This window comes from Nelusetta ayraudi, unplaced genomic scaffold (genome assembly GCF_046127955.1).
Source record: "Nelusetta ayraudi isolate G7.1 ecotype Tasmania unplaced genomic scaffold, CSIRO-AGI_Nayr_v1 ptg000163l, whole genome shotgun sequence".
Classification (NCBI taxonomy): domain Eukaryota; kingdom Metazoa; phylum Chordata; class Actinopteri; order Tetraodontiformes; family Monacanthidae; genus Nelusetta; species Nelusetta ayraudi.
The window spans coordinates 698116-725283 of record NW_027466213.1 but is presented as its reverse complement, the minus strand read 5'-3'; the positions used below and the strand labels follow the sequence as shown (position 1 = coordinate 725283).

The window sequence follows — 27168 nt, the reverse complement described above, 5'->3', positions numbered from 1 at the left end:
TCTCTCTCTCCCTCCCTCTCCCTCTCTCTCCTCCTCTCCTCTCCCTCCCTCTCTCCTCCTCTCTCTCTCCCTCCCTCTCCCTCTCTCTCCTCCTCTCCTCTCCCTCCCTCTCTCCTCCTCTCCTCTCCTCTCCCTCTCTCCTCCTCTCTCTCTCCCTCCCTCTCCCTCTCTCTCCTCCTCTCCTCTCCCTCCCTCTCTCCTCCTCTCTCTCTCCCTCCCTCTCCCTCTCTCTCCTCCTCTCCTCTCCCTCCCTCTCTCCTCCTCTCCTCTCCTCTCCCTCTCGCCTCCTCTCTCTCTCCTCCTCTCCTCTCCTCCTCCTCCACTCTGATGGAGTGTGATCTGCACACTCGGGGTCCCAGAGACAACGGGTCTCGCTGCGATGCAGAGGAAATCAGCAGAGAAATAAAAGCGAGAATCCTCCGAGATGAGCGAGGATTTCGGGAGGATATCGGGAGGGATCGGCGGGATTCAGCGGCGGTGGGGGGGTGAGGGGTGAACGCGGAGGGCGAGGGGGGAGGGATGAAGGAGGGATTACGGCGGGATATGAAAGAATGTAAATGCACTCGAGCCGTCCGAGGCTGATTTCTCACGGTCACACTGCGTTACAGCAGTCGGGCTGCTGTTGTTCTGTTTGAATGAGACAGAACAGAAAGGGCTGCTGGGAAAAAACGATGTTTTCTAACGTACTTTCTTCTTCTCCTTCCTCTTCTCCTCCTCCTCCTCCTCCTCCTCCTCCTAGGAGGTGAGGGCTCGGCCGAGGCCGGAACCAAGGAACCGTCCACCTGCGACATCTGCCAGTTTGGAGCCGAGTGCGACGTGGACGCAGAGGACGTGTGGTGAGTGAGAGAGAGGGTGTGGGGGAGGGAGAGGGAGAGAGGGAGTGAGGGAGGGGGAGAGGGGGGGTGGGAGAGAGGGAGACAGCACCCCCTGGTGGCAGCCCACGACACAAACTGATTGAGGAAAGAAGATTGATGGGCGTCTCGATCCTTCTTCTTCTTCTTCTTCTTCTTCTTCTTCTTCTTCTTCTTCTTCTTCTTCTTCTTCTTCCTCCCCCTGCTGGTTGGCACCAGGAACTTCAGTTTTGTCTGAGGGGGTTCGTGGTTCTGTTTCAGATGGATGGTGTCGCTGGTCATCTCGTACTGAAGTCTAATGGATTGATATCTTTCTGTCACTCCGAAACATGTCAGAGGTCGCAAAAAGCTAGGTCAGACTGAAAGACAGATAGAAATCCATTAAAACCCAAACACATACAGAATATGAACACAACTCCGTCTAATCAAGTCTAATCAGTTCCACCCAGAACACAACAGCTTTGAGGATCAGACCTGGAAGGAGCAGAAGGCCGATCGTCATCACCCATCCAACTGATCCGACCCGCCGCCGCTGCCCGGCATCACACTGCTGCTGCTTTTTCCAGTTTAGGCCCGCGGTTGCTTCCTGCCCCACCCACCACTGCACGGCTGACCATCTCACTTAACCTCAATTACTGTGGAGAGAGAGGGAGAGAGAGGGAGGGAGAGAGACAGAGAGAGAGAGAGACAGGGAGAGAGAGAGAGGTTTGGACTCATTCTGGGAATCCAATTACTGGATTTACAGGACACGGCCACATCAGAACCTCCCCTTTCCTCCCCCCAGTAAAAAATAAATAATGACTCAAGGAAAACGAGTCCAGTCGAACAACAACAACAACAACAACAACAACAACAACAACAACAACCATAAATTTTGCCCTTCTTTTTCTTTTTCTTCTTTTCTTCTGCTTTTTGCTGACGAGACTGAAGCAGGTGATGTGTCATCAGCTCCTCTGCATGTTAGCGGGAGGCGGCACTAAAAGCCTCCCTTCAGGGACCATCATCAACATGAACAGTGTGGGGGTGGGGTGTGGGGGGGCAATTAGGATGCAGCAGCATTGGGTGGTGTTATTGGTGGTGGGGGGGGGGGGGGTGTTAAATGAAGCGACGCCGCCACCGCCGCCGTCAAATCTGGTGTGAAACAAGGATCAGTCAGGAATCTGTGACCGGGGGCCGGGGGGGAGGGGGGGGGCTCACCTCGGGAAAATGAGGCGGGTCCGTCTGGAGAGAGCGACTCCATCCAGCCGCTGCGTGTAATGGAGTAATAATGGACCCTGGTGAGCAATAACTGGGACGCAAGAAGAGAGAGAAAAAAACCTGCTGCTGCTGCCGCTGCATTCTCCGCCCCCGCTCGCCCACCAAACGGCTCCCCAACACCGACGCCCACTTTCACAAATTGCGCTGCGATATTCCGCTGAAACAGGCTGAAAAACAAGGTTTATTGGCCACTTTGTGCGCCCCCTAAAGGTAAAATCCAGTCGGTCGGGTCAGCGAAACAGATAATAATCTAGGTGGGAGGGGGTGGGGTCGCAGCCCACAACAAGAGAGAGCAGCAGCAGCAGCAGCAACAAAGGCCGTTACACAACATTCAGCCGCAGGTCGGCGGCGGCGAGCTCGTCTCACTGCCTGAAACTGCAGCTGACACAAAAAAAAAAAGAACAAAAACACAAAACACACCAGTGGCTGCGTTTCCAGGACCCCTGGAACTGAGCACAACCTGAATATGGCCATAATAACAACCGCAGATGGAAACAGCTGCACTTGGAAAAACCTCTCAGATGTGGCCGAAAGGTTTTGAGGCTCTCATGAGGAAGATCACAACAGTGTGATGGAAACACTTTTTTGCACATCAGTGACACGTCAGCGGACGGGACCCGTACGTGGTCACGTGACCAGTTCGCTGACCCGGTCAGCACAACTGCTCCATGAATTCCTGGCCGACCGTCCGCTCCCACGCGCACGGACTTTGCCTTTGAAGTACGAGCGGCAGCGGCAGCGGCAGCGGCAGCAGCAGCGGCAGCAGCAGCAGCAGCAGCGGTGACCAGCTGAAGAAGCTGCTCCAAAGATGTTTTGTGCCCCTCCGTCCCCCTCACAGTGGGGTCTCGCCGGACGAGTGTAGATGAAATTGACGGCTTCCTGCGCTTCACCTGCAAGTCACAGTTGTGTAGTGACATTTTAGAAAGATGGCTTTTTCTGCCAAAAACTTGGCGTGGACACGCAGCATCGTGGAAAGTTCTCCTCGCCCCCCCCCCCCCCTCCCCCGAAGCCTCAAGGTGTGTCGGCGAGGGAGTAATCACACAGGTGATTGGCCCGGAGGAAAGGGAAAAAAAAAAAAAAAAAAAACAGAGCTGGTCATTTTCATCAAACCGCAGCCGAGCGGCGCCTCGTCTGGCACCTCGTCAAACCCACTCTGATGGAGGCGGCAGCGGCAGGCGGGTCGCTCCAATCAGGCAGCCGCCGCTTTTTGATTTTTTTTTTTTAGATTTTTGTTAATCAGACAAACTGGCGTCTAATCAAACGACGACGGCTGTAATCACGGCCAGGTGATGAGGGGGCGGAGCCACGTGTGGGCAGAGTGAGGGGGTGGGGGGGGCTAGGGTGGTCAAGTAGACACAGGTAGTAAGTAAACAGGCAGGTGGGAGGTCAAAGGTCAGCAGTTCTGGTTCATCATGATGACATCATGGTCGTCCTGCTGGCAACGTGTTTCTCTCTATAGTGTCACACTGTGTGTGTGTGTGTGTGTGTGTGTGTGTGTGTGTGTGTGTGTGTGTGTGATTATGTCTCACAAAAGCCCAAACGTAGAGCCAGGCAGAACTTTTCCCAAAGAATCAACCTTCTACTCCTTGGTCAGAGCGCCCAGGTCGGGACTTCCACTGCCCCCTGGTGGTGGAAAGTGGTTGATTCCAAAATATTCCTGTGACTGGAATGATGATTGTAGGCAGCCCATCCATCCATCCATCCATCCATCCATCCATCATCCCTCTATCACCTACCTATCTACCATCCATCAGCCCAACCATCTGCCCTCCATCCATCTATCCATCTATCCATCTATCCATCTATCTATCTATCTGTCCATCTATCTTTCTGTGAAGGTGATTGGCTGATATCGGCGGCTTACATGTCTCACGCTGAAGGTCTGATATATAGATGATGAGGGTCTGAGCCGAAGCTCTTTGAATTGAAGTTACAAGTCGACACTTCAGCCCCACTTTCCAGCAGTGGCCTGAAGAATCAGAATCAGGCTGAAACCCGACCAGAATTCCACTCTGCAAACCCAGAAAGGCGCTCGTATCAATTCTCCCTCCTGGTTTTATCTCCCCTCTCGCTCTCATGTTGTTTCAGTAGTCCTGCCCCTCCTCCTCCTCCTCCTCCACCCCACCCCCCCCCACCCCACCCCCCCACCGAGCGGCTCTCTGTCTCCGTCTGTTTGTCTTTCACCCATTTTGCTTCTTTAAAAGACAGAAAACTGTGAAATTGGAGGCTGAAGATTCCGAAAATCAATGCTGCCGTTCGGCTACAATAAGGTTTTGTGTTCAGGGCTGTTGCATCATAACACCACACACACACTCAGCAAGCGCCCACCTCAGGGTGTGTGTGTGTGAGTGTGTGTGTGTGTGTGTGTGTGTACGTGTGTGTGTGTGCAGGGTGAGGGAGGTAAGTGCGCCGTAAACGAGTGGAGACTCTGTTTACATGTGTGAGGATGGGAGCGAGCGCACAAACACAGGGTGGGAGGGGCCAATAATCAGCAGGAGCTGATCAATAGCTCACATCCTGCACACACACACACACACACACACACACTAAAACACCACTAATTTGCTCTTGAACACTTTTACCCCCATTTAGCTCTCAGCAGTGTCGCTTTATCACACATTGATCGCTTCGATGCGTGTGTGTGTGTGTGTGTGTGTGTGTGTGTGTGTGTATTGACGCACTGCACCGTGGTGCTCTGGTGCCGATGGAGCAGGAAGTGAGCGTCCTCATTAAAAATGCATAGCGCCCAAACATTAGCCACCGACCAGCAGAGGCCTCGCGGGATTGGCCCAAGCTCTGTGTGTGTGTGTGTGTGTGTGTGTGTGTGTGTGTGTGAGTGTGTGTGTGTCTGGGTGTGTAGACATTTTATTGGCGTGGCTGGCGAGTCCAGAATTTCACAGTTTGCGTGCCGCTTTGATCCCGACGCACTCTGGATTCTTCTCTTATTGCCTCTTTACGGCTAAAACTATTCCAATTAAGATGTCGAGGACGATAGCGGAGCCTCTTAAATTGTGGCCGTAATCTTGACTGGAGGGGCGACTGCTGTAAAAATGACTCTCTGTGTTTAAGGAAGGGGAGGGGGGGGGGGGGGGGCGGGGGAGAAGATGAAAGTGCAGATTTGTTCTTCTCACTTCCTCCACTGACGATGGCTCCAACTGAAATCCTTTTGTGCTCTAATGTCGTAATGCGGTGGAAATTTTCCTTCTTTACTCGGAGACGCCGTCTGTCGCTCGGCGCAATTTTTATCATCGCAGAACTATTTTTTTCAAGCCTGAAATTATTTTTTGCGTGATTGTTTCTTTGTCCATTTTTATTCTTCCTCCCTCAGAAGATTTATCCTCCACCTCATTCCGCCTCTCAAAACACAGCATTACACGGCCTGCGATAGTTAAAAAAAAAAAACAAACAAAAAACAAATATATAGAGTTGATTGTTTTGCCGCCGAGCCGCCGCAGAGCTCCACCGTCAGCCGTCCAGCAATCCCGTCTTTTGTGAGAAAATACCAGAATTCTAGATGAAGGTGATTTTGAGGTGACGAACGTCTCCAATCGATCACTCAGACGCCTCGTGTTGCCTTCACTGGCCAGGCGCTGCAGTGCGACGCCTCAGCGTTTGTTGACTGCAGTGTTGCGTTCCTGCTGCGCAGCCCAGCGCTGCTTAGTTACCGCAAATTAACATCAAGTCTTTGGAGTTCTTGACATTCTCTCAGTTGGGTGGGGGGGGGGGGGGGGGTGGTAGTGCCGGTTTTTCTTTTTCTTATTTATTTTTTTTTCCCCCTTTGAGTCGAAAAAAAACAAGATTTGAATAACTCAGGAGGACGTCGACCCTGACCGAGCGTGTCGCCGCCACTCAGCCACTCAGCCGCCGCCAGGATGTTTCTCCAGGACTTTGTTTTTGGCTGTCATTTCGTACCTGAGGTTTTTGTGCAGGTGGTGGGCAAACTTTTGGACTGGTGGGGGACACAGTGGCTTGTATAATGTGACAGAGGTGCCGGAGCAGCGGCAGATGGATGCAGTGTTTTTGGTGACCCAAAAAAAAAATCTATTTGCGGGACATGTAGAAGACACGTTGCTTTAATGTCCATTGGAAATGAAGCAAAGCAACGTTGCAACCACATCAGCGTCCTTGAAGCCTCGCGGTGTTCAGCTCTTTACTGAAAGGACTCTGGAAACACTGGGAAATATTGATGAAATACAGCTACTTTATGACTGACAGCGGGCCGGATTAGAAAGCTTAACAGGCCGCATATGGCCCCCGGGCCGTAGTTTGCCCGTGCCTGTTTTAGACTTTTTCCCAATTTGGCCGAGCTGACCTGGACAGAGCGCCGCCACTGCGGCTGCTGCCGCCTCGCTGTGTTTCCTCTCCATCGGTGCCATGTGGGATTATGGGCGTCGCCCTCACGCCGCCCGTTGTCTTCTCCAACCCCCCCCCCCACCCCCACCCCCTCCTCATGTTGCCGCTCCATCATTACTTCCGCTGAGTGCCGACACGCTTTGCTGCGCCGCGGCGTTTCAATCAACATCAGTGTCAGCGGCCGCCACGCACCCCGGCTGATTGTGAAGGTGTGTGTGTGTGTGTGTGTGTGTGTGTGTGTGTGTGTTGGTGGGCCTGTATGCAAATGCGAGGAGGCAGAACGCAGCGCCGAGAGCTCCGCTCGTCACCGCGCTCGTCACCGGAGGGGGATGAAAAAAGGCCCTGAGAATAATGACAGATTTATAATTACAGAATGTGGTGTTGAGCTCCACTCAGCAGCAGCAGCAGCAGCAGCAGCAGCAGCAGCAGCAGTGGCAGCAGCAGCAGCAGCAGCAGCAGCAGCAGCAGCCAGTCTGGGGACGTAAACCCGGCGCTGATTTCTGCTGATCGCTGCTGCTGCTGCTGCACACTGCACACATCAAAACACACAGATACGCTTCCAGGTGTGTGTGTGTGTGTGTGTGTGTGTGTGTGTGTGTGTGTGTGTGTGTGTGTGTGTGTGTGTGTCGGCTCTCACTCTGACGGCCGTTTGTGCCGACGTAGTGGTTGTGCAGAAGCCCACAGGCTCCTCCGCAGTCCCACGTTGAACATTTCACCTCCCAAAACTGAGGCGCAGCAGCAGCAGCAGCAGCAGCAGCAGCAGCAGCAGCAACTGTTAGCCGCTGGTCACTGGAAGCACTAAAGCCTCATTAACCTGATTCACGGAGGGAGGAACTGCTGCTCTCACGTGTGACGTGCACTGAATGTCATGCAGAACACGCAGTGCAAAAGAAAAATATATATTTTTAAATGGTCCCTAAGATGAAAGACGGACTCTGTCGGCTCTTTCTCTCCATGTAAGCGTTGCCATCATGTCGACTGACACGACAAGTATGAAATGTGACAACTTGTAGATTTGGGACTTTGTTCATCTCCAGTCTGATCATCATCAGCGGTTCCACTGGTCAGCGATGTTGGGCTCAGAGTGTCAGTGTGTCAGGGGGGCCTCATGTTGCACCTCCTCTGGCATCCAGGCTGGTAGCCAGATGGATGGATGGATGGATGGATGGATAGATGGATGGATAGATGGATGGATGGATAGATGGATAGATGGATAGATGGATGGATGGATAGATAGATAGATGATAGATAGATAGATAGATAGATAGATAGATAGATAGATAGGAAGCCATATAAAGTGCACGTGTGAGAGGCAACAACATGATAAGGTCATAAAATGAGTTTTCAAATGTCTTGCAAAAATCTGGTTGAAGATGACTTGCAACACAATGTATTTCGAATGTGTTGCACAGGTCTGCATTGCAGCAGAGGTCCATTATTGCACTTGTTCAGTCCAGTTAGCAGCTAAATACACAGGATAAGACTTAAAGGATTCACGTACTCTGAATTGATTTTAATAAGAGCCGGGACCGCCGGTCCGGTTGTCAAACCTCGTAAAGTAAAAAAAAAAAATGTTACGCAACAACGATGTCAATTATCCATAAAAAAAAAGTCTTAAACTAAGACAATAAAATGGTTTGGTAATATTTATATCTTTATTAACTAAGAAAATACTTCCATTTGTAGCTCGCTTTTACATCGCCCTCTTTTTCCAAGATGTCTTGGCGAAAATACGCAATGCCTTCTGGGTAGCCCTGACTGCCAAGGGTGGTGCCGGAGAATCTCAATATTGAGGGCGATACAGCCCTTAAACTCCTCCCTCAACTTGACCTTCTGAGAATCGGGACAGCACTTGCACCTCGCGGGAGCGTGCATTTTTGAGATTGAGGGTTGAGATTGAGGGTTGAGGGAGGAATTGGAATTCACCCAAAGTGTTAGTTTTACTCTTTCCCTCCCCCATAGAATCTTTCTGTCAATGTTGAATATTTTTTTTTGTCTCTCTCTCTATTCCAGCAGGATTCGCTCCTGGAAATATTTCTTTCCCCCCCCCCTTTTTTTCTTTTTTTTTTTCTTAAATGTTATCTGAAATGAATTACGCATCTAAAAGCTGCGACAATGGCAGCAGCTTTTTCTGCGCTTCATTTTCTCCCGCCGCACTACGGCTTTGTTATCTCTTTTTATTCTTATTATTATGACATAATAGCTTTCTCCCATTATAATGCCACATCATTTTGTCAATCACGGACCTTCCTCTACTTTTTTTTTTTTTTTTTTTTTTGCAGCCCGTCTGCTTTCTGCAAAAGTTAAATCCACACTGGCTATTGTGTTGCGCCGACTGTGCCAACGCAACACAAAACCCCACCCAGTCGGAACAGGATTACAATGCCTGCTTTTTTTTATTTATTCCATTATTTATGTTCCTCCCACCACAGCGAGTCTCTGGCTCTAATCCCTGAGTGACTTCGCTGCGTCTCCTCCCTGCAGCCGCTCGCTCTCCCGGGGGGATAAAGACGCTCTTGTTTCCGCTGATATTCCAGATCCCATTTATTTTTTCTCATCTCGACAGAGCCGATAAATTAACGGGCGGGCGCCTCTAATGGGATTTTTTTTTCTCTCTCTCTCTCTCTCCTTCTTCCAGGTGCGTGTGCAACATCGACTGCTCGCACATCAGCTTCAACCCAGTGTGCGCCTCCGACGGCCGCTCCTACGACAACCCCTGCCAGGTGAAGGAGGCGTCGTGTCAGAAGCAGGAGCGCATCGAGGTCAAGTACCTGGGCCACTGCCAAGGTCAGCCACAAGGTCAGCACACACACACACACACCGGCAGTCTGCCAGGTGTTTGTTTGGAGCTGCCGTTGGCCGACCAATCGGGGAGCTGCGGCGGTGAACCCCGCTCGTCCCGTCGACCTCCAGCCGCGTTTCATCATCATCACCACTAATATTTTCACTCAGTCGAATTTTGGAACAACAAAAATAATCCTCGTTAAAGGGAAGGAAAAAAGCCTGCAGCAGCTTCACTGCGGCGTATATTGATCATTTTTGGCTTGATGATGATAATCCCTCCTTTTAGTCTTGTGTCTTTCATTTGGCTGCGGCCCCTCGTTTTTTTTTTTTTGGCAACCGTTCCAGGGATAAGGTTTATTTCATTAATCTCCCCACTTTAATCCCTTAACTGAGTCATATTGCTAATCCACATGGGAGAAGACAAAAGGCGGCTGCATTAAAAAAAAAAAAAAAAAAAAAAAAATCTTCTTTGGAGTTCTTTAAATGTTTATAATCCCACAAAACATCTTCATTTATTGGTCCTGTGATGGTGGAGGTTGGAAGGCAGCTTGTCAGGAGCCAAGTAGTGAGTCGAGGGAGGAGCAGGAGGAGAAGTAGGAGGTGCAGGAGGAGCAGGAGGAGCAGGAGAAGGAGCTGGAGGAGCAGGAGAAGCAGGAGGAGCAAGAGAAGGAGCAGGAGGAGCTGGAGGAGCAGGAGAAGCAGGAGGAGCAGGTGGAGCAAGAGAAGGAGCAGGAGGAGCAGGAGGAGCAGAAGGAGCAGGAGGAGCAGGAGAAGCAGGGGGAGCAGGAGGAGCAGGAGAAGCAGGAAGAACAGGAGGAGCAGGAGGAGCAGGAAGAACAGGAGGAGCAGGAGAAGCAGGAGAAGCAGGAGGAGCAGGAGGAGCAGGAGGAGCAGCGACAACGTCTCATTTATGTGCAGCTTCTATGGCAACATTTGCGAGCGTGTGATGGAGCTCCTCCTGCTCCACTCCCCTTCTTTCTCCTTCTACACCTCCCTGTCCACCCACCTTTCCTTCTCCCCGTCGTCCTCCTCCTCCTCCTCTCAATCCTCCTCTTCCTCCTCCTACTCCTTCTCTCTCCCCACCTCCTGCCCCTCTCCCTCGTCCTCCTCGTCTTTCTTCCCCTCCCCTACTTCTCCTCCTCCCTCTCCCTCCTCCTCCTCCTCCTCCTGTGTTGGTGTTGGATCGATGGGTGGGTGAGAACGGCTTCGTGGTGCCGCCAGGTGTAATGGTGAGGAAAGCAATCAGCGCTGCTAAGCAGCTCCGCAGCCAAACACCAGTGTGTATTCCAGCCACGGTGTTAAGCCCCGCCCACACCCCACACCCCCACCCCGCCGGGTCCGACCGCCCTGATCGATGTCATCACACATTCTGTTCTAGTCGGCGGAGCGAAGAGGCAAATGTCATGGAGGAAGAGTGTTAGCGGCCCTATGTTAGCCTGCTGGTGTAACAGCAACAGGAATCACTGCAACGCTCCAGTCTTTCCCGAGGAATCACTGCAACGCTCCAGTCGGGAATCACTGCAACGCTCCAGTCTTTCCCGAGGAATCACTGCAACGCTCCAGTCTTTCCCGAGGAATCACTGCAACGCTCCAGTCGGGAATCACTGCAACGCTGCAGTCTTTCCCGAGGAATCACTGCAACGCTCCAGTCGGGAATCACTGCAACGCTGCAGTCTTTCCCGAGGAATCACTGCAACGCTCCAGTCGGGAATCACTGCAACGCTCCAGTCGGGAATCACTGCAACGCTGCAGTCTTTCCCGAGGAATCACTGCAACGCTCCAGTCGGGAATCACTGCAACGCTGCAGTGTTTCCCGAGGAATCACTGCAACGCTCCAGTGTTTCCCGAGGAATCACTGCAACGCTCCAGTCAGGAATCACTGCAACGCTCCAGTGTTTCCCGAGGAATCACTGCAACGCTCCAGTCAGGAATCACTGCAACGCTCCAGTGTTTCCCGAGGAATCACTGCAACGCTGCAGTGTTTCCCGAGGAATCACTGCAACGCTCCAGTGTTTCCCGAGGAATCACTGCAACGCTGCAGTGTTTCCCGAGGAATCACTGCAACGCTCCAGTGTTTCCCGAGGAATCACTGCAACGCTGCAGTGTTTCCCGAGGAATCACTGCAACGCTCCAGTGTTTCCCGAGGAATCACTGCAACGCTCCAGTCGGGAATCACTGCAACGCTCCAGTGTTTCCCGAGGAATCACTGCAACGCTCCAGTCGGGAATCACTGCAACGCTGCAGTGTTTCCCGAGGAATCACTGCAACGCTGCAGTCTTTCCCGAGGAATCACTGCAACGCTCCAGTGTTTCCCGAGGAATCACTGCAACGCTCCAGTGTTTCCCGAGGAATCACTGCAACGCTGCAGTGTTTCCCGAGGAATCACTGCAACGCTGCAGTCGGGAATCACTGCAACGCTGCAGTGTTTCCCGAGGGATCACTGCAACGCTGCAGTTGGGAATCACTGCAACGCTCCAGTGTTTCCCGAGGGATCACTGCAACGCTGCAGTTGGGAATCACTGCAACGTTGCAGTGTTTCCCGAGGAATCACTGCAACGCTCCAGTCGGGAATCACTGCAACGCTCCAGTGTTTCCCGAGGACTGATCAAGTCTCACTCACAAACACACATTCTTATTATTCTGGTTTTGTTTCCGTGGTTTGATGTTGTGTTGATATTGTTGCCACTTGTTGTCGTTTCATTGAGTTAGAAAATGGAATTTGGAGAGAAGATGGCAGAGGAAGATAGAAAAAAAAAGCGTTCTGCAGGCTGCAGTCTTAAAAAAAAAAAAAGTGATTAAATCTTTGACGGCTGAATAATGTTCAAGAGCAGAAGCTATTTTTCATTGAAAAAAAATCATTTTTCCTCCCCTCACTGATTATTTTTAAATACGTGTCTTAAATGTGGGGATGTTTCTTCGATCTCAATTCTGTTCTGAGTCAATATCACTGACCTGGTTTTCTTGAGTCTTGCTGTTTATTGAGGAATTATATGTACATTTGATTTGAAATTTTTTTTTTCTTTTCTTTGATTATAGCAAAGAAATATAAGAGTGAAGAGATTTGAATGGCCGATATTTACACTCACAGAGTTCAGAGGTTCACACAGAACGTGGCTCCAAACTGCTCTCACCTGTTTCCAGTAGTTCAGTAGTTCAGCTGAACTCCACCAGTGTGCTTCACCTGGCTGGAGCTCCGCTGCCTGCAGCAGGTGAACAGGTTGCGCTGGGTTTCAATCTCCTGTGTCTCCTTCCTCCAGTGACTGGCACCAAAGTTGGAGACGTGCACCTGCCGCACACCGACGTCTCAGGTGAGGCTGCCGCTGCTTTCCACAGGCTCCCCCCCCCCCCCCCCCGGCACACTGCCCATGTCTTCATATGAGAATTGACCCTGAAATCAGAAGTTCCAGGTTTTTATGAGGCTTTGTGTGCCTGTGTGTGTTTGTTGTGTGTCTGCTAGTGGTGAAAGAGGACCCGCTGGCCCGCAGCCGCTCCTTCCCCTGTCCAGACGACTACAAGAACTACTGCGTGCATGGAGACTGCCAGTTCCCCAACCTCCTGGCTCAGCCGTCCTGCAGGTAAAATATCACTGGGACGTTCGAAGAGGAGGTTACATTTTTATGGTTTGGTCTTGGAAAAGTGCATGTATTAAGAACTGGATACCAGATTTCGCTTTTTTTCCCAGTGGCCACTGGAGGTACTGCAGTCAAAAACTCCAACATACCACAAAATTAAAGAGGGTTGACAACCGACTCAAACGCAAAATGAAAGGGCGCCACAGTGGCGTCTGCTATCCAGTTCTTTTAATACATCTGTCATTGTAACACATTGGAGTCTCCCCCTGCTGGTCACTAAATAGAAGTAATAATAATAGAAATGAATGCAAATGCAATGTTAATATATTGTTTTGACTTTTTCAAGTCTTTAATTATATAAAGTACCCAAACCATAGAGTCGCATTTGTCCTGTACACCACAGTTGCTCATTAAAAAGCCAAAAATCAACTGGCCTTTACTTCTGAAGCAGCTAATTATGGGCGACACTACACAGATTCATCATGTAGAAAGTGTCCAGTCATTAGCAGCTGCTGTGTTCCAGACTTCAGAAACATCCAGAGTGAAGCCAGAGACCTCGGACCACACCTTCTTCTTCTCCCCCTCCTCCTCCTTCTTCTTCTTCTTCTTTTTCTTTTCTTTCCCACTCCACCTCTGCTGATGGTCACCGTGCTCCTGGCTCTCTAATCTGCAGACACCAGCAGACAGAGCGTAGCGCCAGATAGCTAATCACTTGTGAAATTCAGCAATTTCTTGGCATTTCTCGGCCCTGTGTTTTCTAATCAGCCTGGTTTATCTCGCACGAAGGAGAGCTGGAGCATGGGTGCTGCTGCTGCTGCTGCTGCTGCTGCTGCTGCTGCTGCTGCTGCTGCTGCTGCTGCTGCTGTTGCTGCTGCTGCTCACCGCTGTTCCCCCCTCTCACAAGTTTCACTCTCGTGATTTTATCTCGACGTCCCACGCACACACTGTCATCTATCTGCTAATGATAATGCTCGGCTGGAAACACACCGTCATGCTGCCGTCAGTGAGTGACAAGCGTTTTATTAATTCCTGCTTCCAGCCTCAAAACATATTAAAGCGACGCCATGTGGCTTCTTTCTTCTAGAAAACAATCCTTTTTCAAATCTGTTTTCTTTCTTTTTCTGATGATTCATTGGCCTGTGAGAGGGAGAATGGCACCTGTAAGTGTTGTCTGTGCTGCAGGGAGGCTCCTGGCAGCCGTTGCCTCATGAATAATTATGGTCAAACTAAAAGAAAGAAGGTGTGTCGGTCTGGCCGCTGTAGCATCTGTTCACTGAGGTAGGATGTCGTCTTCCTCGGAATGCGAATCCCTCTGCACTCATTAACCATCGCACAACTTTAACGGCTGCAGCTGGAGCTACCAGCAATTGTAATTTCTTTATTTTATTGTAATTTTTTTTTAGCACAAAGTTATTTTCAGTTGCTTCCGTTTTTTCACTCACAGGGTAACCTGCTGGTTTGAGGGATCTCCACCATCCCGACGCCCAGGCGCTTCGTCCTCGCCTCGTCTGACCTCTCTGTTTAGAATCCAGGGCACGAGTGCAACAAAAATGCAAAAAAAAAAAAAACACACACACACACACACAAAAAGCACCGCTCACACACTGCGAGCTGGTGCAGAACAGCGGGCGCAGCAGAAAGTGCAGACACGTCCTCAGATTAGCAGTAGCAGCAAACAAACACAAGCAACACAAAGAGCAAAAATACTAAAAGAGAATGAAACTGAATCCACCACCTCACACACACACACACACACACACACAGTGCGTGCTGCGGATGGTCCATTGTTGGTCCCTGCTGCACAGCCACACACGCTCTTTGCATATACAGTAGCAGCGGCCGCAGAGCAGGCAGTGTGAAATATCTTTGCTGCCCCCTGGTGGTCAGCGGAAGACCCGCAGGTTGTGTGTGAGTATCCTAACAAAGGAAGGAAATGCGGCGCTCGGGCCAAGTACGGCGTGTTCATCCTGGAGTGTGTGTGTGTGTGTGTGTGTGTGTGTGTGTGTGTGTGTGTGTGTGTGTGCCACCATGTACGGGTGTGCAGGTGTTTGTGGGTAATAACCTCCCAGGAGACGGAGGAAGTGTGGAGAGGAAGAGTGGACAGGGAACCATTTCAGCTCCTCTCAGAGGTCAGAGGTCACCTCCATTAGTCTCTCAGTCCTCCAGCGCTCTCTCACTCACTCACTGTGTCACTGCTGGCACCAACCCACCTTCACACCAATTACATGTTAAAAAAAAAAAAAAAAAAAGAAAAGAAAATCCACTCTGCCTTTTCAGAGGGATTCTTCAGACAGTAGCTGCGTTTCCATCACCCGAGGATTGAGCGAGACCCTAAATATGGCCATATGTATGGCTAAAAGGTTTGGACGCTCTCATGGGGTGGTTTTTCACACGTATTAATGTAGGGGTATATCGCAAGTGTCATGGAAACACTTTTTTGGCATTTACACGTCAGCGGACGTGACGTACGGGGTCCACGTGACCAGTTGACTGACCAGTGCCTGCACACTGCAATTGTGCTTTGTCGAAATGAAATAAAAAATAAAATATCTGTTTTATTTTGAGAAAAACTGTCATGGAAACGCGGCCGGTGACTGCATCTCAAGGGAGGGGAAAAAATCATGTTTATTTTTTTTCTCTGTGTTGTCCAAGACCTCATGTTTGAAACTGCTCCTCTGGTTTGTCAGCTGTACCTGTTGATTCACTGTGACACCACCACAGCAAGGGGTTCTCATTTCAAAAACTCTGACAGATGGAGGAATAATATAGATAGATGGATAGATGGATAGATGGATAGATGGATGGATAGATGGATAGATGGATCGATAGATGGATAGATAGATAGATAGATAGATAGATAGATAGACAGACAGACAGACAGATAGATAGATAGATAGATAGATAGATAGATAGATAGATAGATAGATAGATGGATAGATGGATGGATGGATGGAGAGATAGAGAGATAGAGAGATAGATGGATGTGCTGGACTCGCAGCTCCTCTCTTGTAAAATCCTGTTGAGTTTCGCTTGAAAGTAAGAAATGCGGCCGACGTCCTTGGCAGAGGAGATTTAAACAGCTGCAACAAGGCTGCAGCTGCTCGTGTCACAGGAAGCCTTCCCTCCGTCCTGCAGTGTGTGTGTGTGTGTGTGTGTGCGTGCCTGTGTGTGTGTATGTGTGTGTGTGTGCGCGTGTGTCATAAACTCACATCCACCGCGAAGTCGCAGACGTTAAGACGTTCACGTTTGTTGTCACTCATAATGAAGCTGCAACCATGTGGTCGCATTCCACAGCCTGCTGCCACCTCGGCGCTGTCACTACCACTGCCGTGGTGCATTATGGGTGTTCAGACAAAGCAAAGTGTCGCCAGACGCGGTGATTACACTCTACATTGCATACCATTGGTTCTCCTCCTCCTCCTTCTTCTACTGTGGCTCGATGAGTGCTGCAGCACTGCTGAACAGGAGTGGAGCAGCAGCAGCAGCAGCAGCAGCAGCAGCAGCAGCAGCAGCGGCGGCAGCGGTGACACACTTTCATTCATTAGCTGCTTGAACGCAGCAGCGAGTCGGCGTCGCTCGTCTGGCTTATCGGCCGTGTTCATCTGAAGAGCGGCGGCGACGAGGCAAACACAGCCAGCCAGGAACAGCCCAGTAATGAACCCGTCTCTTTCTCTTCCCTCTGTGTGTGTGTGTGTGTGTGTGTGTGTGTGTGTGTGTGTGTGTGTGTGTGTGTGCGTGATCCCAGCTGCCACTCGGGCTTCAGAGGCCCTCAGTGCGACATCAAAGAGTACAACGTGCTCTACGTGGTTCCAGGTTCGGGCAAACTGCACTACGTCCTCATCGCCTCCATCATCGGGGCCCTGCAGGTGGTCATCATCTGCGTGGTGGTGCTCTGCATCACCAGGTGAGGCGCACACACGTGCATACACACACACACACACACACACACACACACACACACCGGTGAGCTCATGCATACAAAACAGCATGGAGTGTGTGTGAGTGTGCAAGGATATATAGGCTGCACAGGATGGATACACACTCGTGTGTGTGTGTGTGTGTGTGAGAGAGTGAGTGAGTGTGGAAAAGGCTTCAAGATTTGGACACACACACACAGACACACACACTTGTGTGTGTTCAGACTAGGGGTGTCCATGCTCGAGGCCGACGGCAGCCAGTTATGACCTTTAATAAAAGATGGTGCAAGTGTTTGGCTTGAGGATAAACGGCTCCGATCATGAGGGGGAGGCGGGAGGAGGGGAAGAGGGGGAGGAGAAACCAAGAGAGAGAGAGAGAGAGAGAGAGAGCAGCTGTCAGGAGGAGGAGAGGAAAGTCAGAACAGTCGTGCATGTTGTCACTTGGTTGTTGTAACCCTGCGTCTCCTCTCCGTCCCGGACAGGAAGTGCCCGCGCACCAACAGGATCAACCGGCAGAAGCAGAACAACGTCCACTTCAGCACAGAGAACACCATGCGAGCCTCCACCCGGCTGATCTGAGGCCACGCCCCCCTGGACTGGTGACCCCTCCCCCTCGCCCCCCCCTGCCCTACCACCACCACCACCACCACCGCTGTAGGCCAACCCTGGGAACTCTCCCCCTCCTGACTCCCCCACCCCCTCACCCACCCGGCCTCCCAGTACCAACTGGCAGAGCCTCCTGGGGGTGGTGGGGGTGGGGGGCGGTGGCTCCACAGAGACAGAGCTGGCAGCAGCCAAACGCTGATGATCAATCACAGTGACATCATCAGACGCCGCCACAGCGCCCCCATGTGTCTCCTGCACTTTGTCACTTGGGCCCAGGGTTCCTCTATTGGTTTGTTTGTTTTCCCCAGAACCATGGGAGGAGGGGGCAAGGGGTCCGAGTACCGCGAGTGTGTGTGTGTGTGTGTGTGTGTGTGTGTGTGTGTGTGTGTTAGACGTGAGGTTTGCTAGAGGTGGGCTAGCCTGTGTCTCTTGTTTCTAGATGAGGAGTTAAAACAGATGGGGGGGGAGGTGTGTGGGGGGGTAGCGAACAGCAGGGTGGGCGGGGCTGGGCTGGGCGGGGCTTAAACTGAGCTGTTCTGTCTGTCCGGGAGGGAGGGTGGGTGGGGGGCGGGGCGGGGCGGGGGGTGGGGCTACACGTGATGCCTTGCACTTTGTGTTTTAGGAGACCTCTGGCAGGGGGCGCAGTGTTACTATAGAGCTCTCTGTCGGGTCGCGACGACCACGTCGGCTTCTGTATGTCGGGTTCTATTTCCAATAGTTATTATTACTACATTGTCTTGATGGGGTCATTTTTCTGTAAATGTAAATAAATAATTTATATCACAAAGTGTTACCAGCCGATTCTGACTTTTGTTTGTGACAAAGCCATGTTGCACGCACGCACACACTCACACACAACACAACACTCACACACACATCACTAGGACAGGAGCTACGTTCCCACCACAGTTTTTCGCAAAATAATGCCATATTTCTGAAATTCCAACAAAGTACAGTTGCGATTTGCAGGTGTTTCTATTGAACGGTGTGAATCGCAGAAGCCGTAGTTCTTGTGCTTTTGTTTGTTGACGTTTGTTTGCTGTCCAGAATGGTTGTTAAAATGCAGGTGAGTTTAAGCAGCGATCGTCTTTCTTCACTGTTCAGTCGGGAGAAAACCTTTAAAGTTAAAATACAACTCTTGAGTCCTGCCACATCCAGAAATACTCGGATGACAATGCTATTGTGGCACGAATTAGGAATGGACAGGAATCTAGGGATTTGATTCCAAAAAATAATAATAATAAATAAAAAAAACTCCAGTGACTCACAAAATCCTCATACCGAACACCGCAAAGACAAAGAAATGATCATGGAATTCCAAAGGTCCAAGCCCTCCCTTCAGCAAGTGAACTCTTGTGGAGTGGACATCGAGCCACCTATAAGTATCCAGGTGTTTACCTTGATAACAAGTTGGACTGGTCTGTTAACAAAGATGCACTCTACCAAAAAGGGCAGAGCCGCCTGTTTTTCCTTGGGAAGCACACATCTGTATTCAGATGCTGCAGATGTTTTATAAGTCTGTGGTTGCAAGTGCTTTATTTTATGCTGCAATCTGCTGGGGAGGAAGTTTAGGAAAAAAAGCAATGAGGCTGGATAAGCTTGTCAAGAAGGCTGGCTTTGTCATCGGAGTAAAGATAGACTCTATGGGGGGGGATACACAATGAGGATGGTGGAGTCCATCCTGCTCCGCTCAAACACAACCAGGCTCCATTACCGGAAAGGAGCATTTGCAACAGATAGCCAATAAATGACTATTCGACTGACGGACAATGAAACTTGGCACAATTATTACATATCTTAAGGCTTTTCCCGAGATATCGGCAGAGTTTATACGGCAAATAAACAAATACATAAGTTAACATTGGTCTTCTGATTCTGTCATAACAGCAATATCCCCACCGTCGCCACGCAGTGCTAGTATATGTACAGCCAAGCCATTCCAGGCAGAAGCTCCGTTAGCAAAACGGCTACCTAACAAGAAAGTTGAAATACAAGTTGAATTATGCGCTAACATGACGGTAAATTAGATCCTACACTGCTTCGTCACATGGTTTAACATTCGTCCTATACATGTCGTTACTTTTATGAGTATTAACCACATTTCCCAACCTTTATTCGCGGTGTTTGTGTTCGGCTGTCATGCAGTGAAAAACATGGCCGACATACTAAAAAGATCACCCCGCTCCTTCCTACGTCGCGTGGCATTGTTACGACTTGTTCGGACCTGTTGGGAAAAGGTTCGGATATGTTCGGACCTCAATGGAAATTAATTTATTGTGCAAGAAACTATTTCAGGACGTTACCGAAATCATCGCTTCGTTGCCTACAATTTCCCACGAGCGCATTATTGCCAATGTGTTGTCGTGGCCGAGTGGTTAAGGCGATGGACTAGAAATCCATTGGGGTCTCCCCGCGCAGGTTCGAATCCTGCCGACAACGACCCTTTTTTTTCTCTCTCTCGGTGGAAGAACTCGGAACCTGAAGTGAGATCGGGATATTGGTTCAGAATGTCAGGAATTGTTTGTTGCCAGGGTACGGTTGTAGTTTATGACGTTTGTTAAAAGTGCGAGCGATGTTAAAAGTCCGAGCCATGGTGAACTTCAGCTCCCACAATGCACCTCCATAGTTGGGATCCCAGAAGCATAAAGCATACATTTGTTGCAAGAGTTAAGTCTCAACCTGATGAGCTGCTACACATTGATAGATTTGTATTTTAAGAGCACAGAAATGTTTGTTCACATATGGGGTTTTTTTTTTCCAGTGTAGTGACCTTGTAGTTTGACCTGCAACCTGCTCCAGCTTGGACCCTGATGTTACTTCAGTACCTGGGAGAATCTTTGATTTCCCTCCCTGATGGCTCCAAACGGAGTAAAATATCAGGAACCATGTGGGAGGACAGCCCACATCACTGTGAGGCTGGGTTTAGTAGGAGATGTGACTGCTGATGATTTTGGAACCTTGATGGCGCGTGCATTTTGATCCGAGCGCAGCCGCCGGAGTACTAATCCCAGACAGTCAATCACTGACTGTAAAAATGCTGATAAGTGGAAGTGGATGTGCTGCCCGGCTCTCGGTCAGGCTAATCTGCTGAAGGGCTGCTAAAATTCCTCCATCAACGAAGTAACTTTTCAGACCCAAATCAATTCCTCCTCTTTCCCACAATGTTGTTAATCGACCCAAGAATTTCTCCAAGTGAGAAAAAGGGAAAGAAAATAATTGCGTATAAGAAATTGACTGGAGATCATTTGCAGCGCTGTGAACATTTTAGTGTTGTCCTTCAGCATTGCAATATTGAACCACCGCACTAAAGGAAGGACGGTTGGATTAATATACTTAAAATATTCCACGATTAAAATGTGCTTGGCTGAAAATGCTAAATATGTTACAACTGCAATGTAGTACAGACGTTTTGCAATATTGAATGCAGATTTATTTATGCGTTAGAATATGTTTATTCATTGAAGAATTTTCTAGTATTATATGAAACATTTTTTTTTTTCTGTTTGTGTGTGTGTGAAGCACATGGATGTAAACAGACTTGTTATATTATCTGAAATAAAAGATTCCATCACAATTCTTTCGTTATGAAATAATGAATTGGGAGACTGGTGGGGAATCTTCATTGTTTATTTCTGGTCGACCCGTAACTCCCAGTAAACCCAGTAAGGGTGGTCTGTTCCTGTCTCGTCCTGCTGCCGCCTGGACTCACAGTCCAACAAGGACAACAAGGAGGACGTGAACGTCTGACTTTCTGAGCGTCAGGAATGTTGAATTTACAGTGTGTGCGCGCGAGTGCGTGGAACAGTTTCACCTTTAATGAGACAGCGTTATGTAAAAATAAAAATAAAAGTATTTCACCGCTAGGTGTCGCCGTTTCGCACCCCCACAAGCGCAACAAACCAGCATGCAACGGCCTCCATGAGCGGTGCCAGCTCAGCTGCGGGCCTCCACTGGGCAAACCCGGAAGTGACAGAAGAAAGATCGGAAGTCAACACCAGATACTGCAGCTGGAAGCTCGTTTCTCTGTCATATTTGTTTCCATTCAATTCAATTCAATTTAAAGAGCTTTACCAGGAAACACATGCTGATGTTGCCAAGGCAAACGACACACGCTCTCTGTCATGTGGCTGTTTTCAGGCTGGAAATCACGGCTCAGATCAGGCTGCTAACAGGCTAGCATTAGCATCTAACTGAGTCTATTCACTGCTGGTTGCTGTTTAGCGGCACAGGGTGCTGGAAGGTTGTCGGTGAATGAAAGAGGAGATAAACAGTGATTGTTGCACCAAGAAAGCCGAACAAAGAGCCGCTGTTCGACAAACAAGACGTGAGTATCAAACAGCAACAAGTAAAGCAAGCGATGCTTTTTCCCCCTTTTTTTTCTTTTTTTTTTACATTTCTCTCCAAAATTCCAGCCCAAAATAACAACTGTCTCTCTATGATTAGGTGCACATTTGCCCTGTTTTCACTGTGAGTCAACTGAAGTGATTCCTTCAAACACATTCCCAAGGTACGCAGCAGCAGCACCTCAGTCTGGAATCTGACACTGCAGCTCAGAAATGCACCTCTCTCCATTTAGCCAGCGCTCAACACTTCAGGTTTGAACCCACAGCCTCGCTTCTTGTTTTTTCTGTGTGCCGCATTGAAGACGTAATTCTGCATGCTAATGAAGTTTAAAATGCAGCGATGTGACAGGAGGAGAGGAAAATAACCTTCAAAATCAAACCAATTTTATCTCAGGGCGTGTGGTCGTGGTTGTGTCCTTCAGGAAATCACACACACACACACACACTCTAGTAGAAGGTTCACGCTGAGTTGTCGGCCCGGGAAGCCTCACTGTCATTTTTACAATCAGCAAATTGCACCTGGGATGGTTCTGCTGGGCTGTTTTGGCCGATTGGTTGGAAAGAGAGAGAAAAAAAAAAGTGATGGTGCTGCTGGGCCGAGTCTCCACACACACACACACATACACAAAAACACACACGCCCTCAGTTTTAAGTGTGTTAAGCTCAACTCGCCAAATTGACCCATTAAGGTTGGAATTGATAGCGCCGCTATAATGACACCCCGTGGAAAACACACACACAGCAAGGCCGCCAGTGTGAACCCGGCGGGTGAGTCGGGAGTCGAACACACGCTGCTTCGCCAAAATGGGTCATTTAAAGATCCGCCACCATCTGTTTTGGTCTCAGGGAGCCATTTTCACGCTGCAGGGGCCTTTTGATTTAACGGCGAACCGGCCGCCACCTCCCTCGCACTGCCCGGCCAAACATTTGGCTCCGCCCACCCCGCTCCGCCCCAACGCACCAATCAAACGCATCCATCGCGTCATCCGCAGTAGTAACGAGCACCGCAAATGGAAGAGGTGACGCTGGAGCGTTTAGCTGATATTAGCTGAGGAGAGAGGAGCGGCGGGCGGCGGTGATACCAGAGAGCAGGTGAGTCGTTTGGAAAAATTAAAACTGACTTTCGTTTAGTTGAGGAGAGGAAAAAAAGGAGAAGCCATCACAGCCTCGTCCGTCCGTCACCACCAGTGTTTGTGTTTTTTTCCCCTAGGTGCTTTAAAAGCAATGTAGCCATCGTCATTTTGAATGCGATCAAATTTATTTGAGCGGGCGGGAACATCCAGGCCACACGGTGGCGCTGCAACCAACTGGAGACCTCCTCCTCCTGCTGCTACTGCTGCTGCTGCTGCTGCTGCTGCTGCTGGATGTGACATCAAGATTCCCCCCCTGAGCAGAACGTCTAACCATTTATAGAGTAGGACTCACTAGTCACATGACTCAGAATGTAGTCACATGACAGAGATGTGGTTAAGAATCCCTCTCGCTTCCTATCTGTTTTTCATTGTTTTTTGTTTTTTCCCTGTGTTTTTTGTGTAGCTCAGTGGTGAAAACTCCGGATCTTTCAACCCATCAACACGCACATCCTGCCGCAGCCTCACACTCACACCTGCTGTGAGGAGAAGAGAAACATGCAGGCTGCACCGGAGTTCTTTTCCCTTCCTGCGTCGTCGTGGCATCACGTCTGCGTCTGTGTCACAAACCGTCATTAACGTCCCAGTGAGGTCTGCAACAAAACCTCTCATCCGCATTCCTCCGTCTGCTCAACCACCTCCAGACAGCAGCACGGCGGGCCGGGCCCAGAACCTCCTCATCACAGCAGCAGACCCAGCCGGCCGAGATGAAAACTGAGGATTATGGCAAGATGGTTGGGAGGGAAATGAAAGACAAGTCTGTGCAGGTGAGCTGCTGCTCTTTGTGTGGTTCCCGCCCTGGAGACGCTGATCTGGGCTGAGCCGCCCGCCAAAAGCAGCAGTCAGGTGACCTGGGGGCATCACACACACACACACACACACACACACACACACACACAAACACACATAAACCTACACACACTTTGTGTGTTTGTTCCTGATGCCTTCAAGTAAAGATAAAAATAAGTTGATTTTTTCTTTTTTTTTCTTTTTTTTTTTTTTACATCTGCTGTACTTTCAACAAACTTGTTTGACAAACATGAAAAAAAATCTGTCATCCATCCAGACGGTTTCCCCAGCAGCCAACGGTCCGACCGACCGACCGCACCTCTTTCTAAAGCAGCAGCAGGAAGCTTTCCCAGGAATACAACAGAAAAATTCTGCACTGACACGTTGGCTGGGGGGGGATAATAGAAGAATTACGAGCTGATTGATGTTTCTTTGGCAGCAGCGATCAAGTCTTCGCTCACTGGAGGGATTTTTATTTACTCTCAGGACCGATTTCTGAGCAAAACTGGGTTTTGTTTTAACTTCCGCTTCAGACTTGACGCTGAGGCTTCGTCCCAATCCAGGAGGAAATAAATGGTTTTTCTGCAGGCTTTTACAAAAACAAACACCAGTACAAAAACATACATAGACAATAAATAAATAAAGATATAAATGAAATGAATCCCCACTGGCTAAAGAGTGAGGACCAAAGAAAAACACAGAAACAGCAGTGTGTGTGTGTGTGTGTGTGTGTGTGTGTGTGTGTGTGTGTGTGTGTGTGTGTGTGTGTGTGTGTGTGTGTGTGTGTGTGTGTGTGTGTGTGTGTGTGTGTGTGTCTCATGTGACTGCAGGCGGAAATGAATATGTAAGAAGTGGATGAATGGAGATAAAGACAGTAATTATGGCCAATAATACTGTTTAAGAAAAATAACTCTTGGCTGTAGTTCAGTAGTTTAGAGCTTCGCAGTGGTCCAACGCCAACTAGCGCTAGTCAGGCCCTGCACTTCCAGTCCTCGACCCCTAGAGAGCAATCCGCTAGGTTTCAGCCATAAAGCTCCAGTGGGTTTGTTTGTCCTTGAGTTTTGAGAAGAGGCGATTTCCACATTCTGCTCATTCTTATGTGTTCATTATCGTTAACCCGCTGTTTACAGCCTCCTGCTGACGCTTTGCTGGACCTGCCACATGTTTGGAATGAGACCGAAACAAGGGGATGACGCGGTGTCAGCTCCCCTTGTGACATCACAAAGAGTCCAGTTTGAAAAGTGGAAAATGCAAAAAAGGCAAAAGATGGGAGGGTTTTTTTTTTTCCTCTGGACTTCGTCCACATGCAAGGGACACGTGTGTTGCTGTCGACGCCGCCAGGGTGGATTTGACTCCACGTGGATTTCCACACTGCAGGAATTCAGGAAAGTCGATGATGTCACAAAGGGCAGGAAGAAAAAGGTCTAAAACGGTCGGTCGGAAAACTTGACAGGATGGTGGCACCGTCCCCACGGTGAAAGTGGGAAAGGTCAAAGGTCAGGAGTGGCGGGTCGCTCCTCCATGTTGACTGAGTGTGTGTCTCCGTGGTGCGACGGTGAACAAGCCGTGGGGAGGGGGGGGGTGCAAATCACGCGCACGCTGGATTTTCCTCAGCGGGTGAAGTGAGCAGCTCGCACTTCCTCTCCAGCCGGCCGAGCGGCCGAGCAACGGCTTTGAAGATCACAGAGCAGGCGACCCCAAAGAGCCAGGATGTTCCACCAGGGAGGGAGGGAGGGAGGGAGGGAGAGCCCTTCCCCAAACACTCAAAGACTGGAGGGTCAGTGTGTGTGTGTGGGTGTGTGTGTGTGTGTGTGTGCGTGCGTGCGTGCGTCTGTGCTTAAAAAAAAATCCCTGCCTTTGATGATTTTATTTCCTTGTCATTCTGCTCATACGGCCACTCAAAGCACAAGCGGGGATTGCAGTGCCTCTGCTGTCCTGCAGGGGGCTGAAACGGCCTAATGGTATCCTTCAAAATAAAATCAATGTTGCAGCAGCCAGTTCAGCAACCGGAACAAAGCAACAGACTGTGCTGAAACCGTCCCGGCGGAGGATCTTTAGTTCTGCAATCCCAACCTGAAGGAAAGACAGAAGAGGAAGAAACCAGGTGGTCCAGAAGATTCACCTTCCGGATCAGTTTAATCAATCGACTGCTTCAGTGTCTTGGTCAAACGCAGCCAAAACTCTCTTCACCGATGGTGTGATTGTTGCCATCAACAGTTTTGACGGCGTGTTTTGGCAGGTTTGGTGTTTTTGGACCGTGTGGCCACTGAACTCTGCTGAGGCGTGGCCTGCTCTGGATTTAGGAAGCCCAAGGTCTGTTTGAGGCTGTGCTTGTATCGATTAGAGACAGAGGACAGTCGCCAAGGAAGGCAATGAAAGGTCATTAAAAGGTCACTAAGAATCACGAGTCATCGCTGAGCCGTTTAGACAAAGTGCCTTGTTTTTGTTTTTTTCATTTTTGCAGCAGATTCCAAAGCAGCGTTTTCCCTTTTCGGTAAACCGGTCCGATGGATTGTGGAAGCGGTCGCTTCCCTCGGTGGCTTGGCAGTGGGCGGAGCTTCGATCGCCCACGGTGACAAAGAGGCCGGGGGGGTGGTGAGAGAATGAGGCGGCGTGGCCCCGTGCCAGCGCCAGGATGAGCTCACATTGTTGAAACAGGGATTTCCACGCCAGCGTGTCACTGTGCCCCGTGACACCACACGGGCCGCAAAACAGGAGAAGGGGGCGGGGGTGGGGGATGTGCTGGGAGGGAGGGGCGGGTGTATTAGGGAGGGGAGGTGGGAGCAATCATATGGGAAAAGACACAGATGCCCCCCAGACCTTCGCCCAACAAAAATACAGCCCTGTTTATCTCAACCTGCAGCCCGTCGAAGGAAACACTGGGCTGCAACACACACACACACACACACACACACACACACACACACACACACACACACACAAGAGTGGCTGGCTCTGTGTGTTATCCTCTTTATACACCCTGGATTTGTGTTTGCTCTGGTTGAAGTTTGCCAAGGAGTCAAAGCACCGCCGGATGACGCAGCAGCAACACCAACAGTAGCAGCCGCAGCAACAGTAACAACAGCAGCAGCAGCAGCAGCAGCAGTAGTAACAGCAGCAACACCAACAGTAGCAGCAGCAGCAACACCAACAGTAGCAGCAGCAGCAACACCAACAGTAGCAGCCGCAGCAGTTGTGTGAATGTGCTTGAGTGGTTTTCTTTTTAAGCTGTGTCAAGGACAAATTTCTGTTTTTGTTTTTTTTTACTGAAGACGGACAATAAAGTTCTATATTTCTACAACAAAAAAACACACACACGACAAGCTACACACCTGCTCGCATTTGTCTCCTTTCATCTCCCACTCGACTGTGTGCCGCCTGATAAACTCTCCTGTCCAAGTCCCAGCCTGAGTCCAACCTGAAGCCCGAGGCTTGACTGCAAATGTGATGAAGTTGTGAAGACGAGTGTGTCGCCACTTTGAAGAGAGAAATCTGTTTTCCTCTGCAGCCTGAACTCAGCTGATCTCACGCTCACCTCCTGCTGTCAACCTTCACCCTAAAAAATG

General features: G+C 49.8%; 1 protein-coding gene and 1 non-coding gene across 4 annotated transcripts in view; both read left to right on the top strand.

The window, feature by feature from the left end:
• LOC142880242 (tomoregulin-2-like) overlaps positions 1 to 17797 on the top strand; it is a 93564-nt gene extending 75767 nt beyond the window's left edge. The window contains exons 5-10 of one of the 3 annotated variants that reach the window (XM_076014012.1): positions 740 to 836; positions 9100 to 9248; positions 12503 to 12553; positions 12703 to 12820; positions 16563 to 16721; positions 17217 to 17797. In XM_076014012.1, coding sequence (XP_075870127.1) covers positions 740 to 836; positions 9100 to 9248; positions 12503 to 12553; positions 12703 to 12820; positions 16563 to 16721; positions 17217 to 17313 — 671 coding nt within the window. In that variant the 3' untranslated portion in view covers positions 17314 to 17797. Of the gene's footprint in view, positions 1 to 739; positions 837 to 9099; positions 9261 to 12502; positions 12554 to 12702; positions 12821 to 16562; positions 16726 to 17216 lie in introns of those variants that run through there. The other 2 variants (XM_076014011.1, XM_076014013.1) reach the window with 2 other exon arrangements.
• A 1900-nt stretch (positions 17798 to 19697) lies between these two features.
• trnas-aga (transfer RNA serine (anticodon AGA)) lies at positions 19698 to 19779 on the top strand. Its single transcript has one exon. It is a non-coding gene; the product is annotated as a tRNA-Ser (tRNA).
• Positions 19780 to 27168: the final 7389 nt, after the last annotated feature.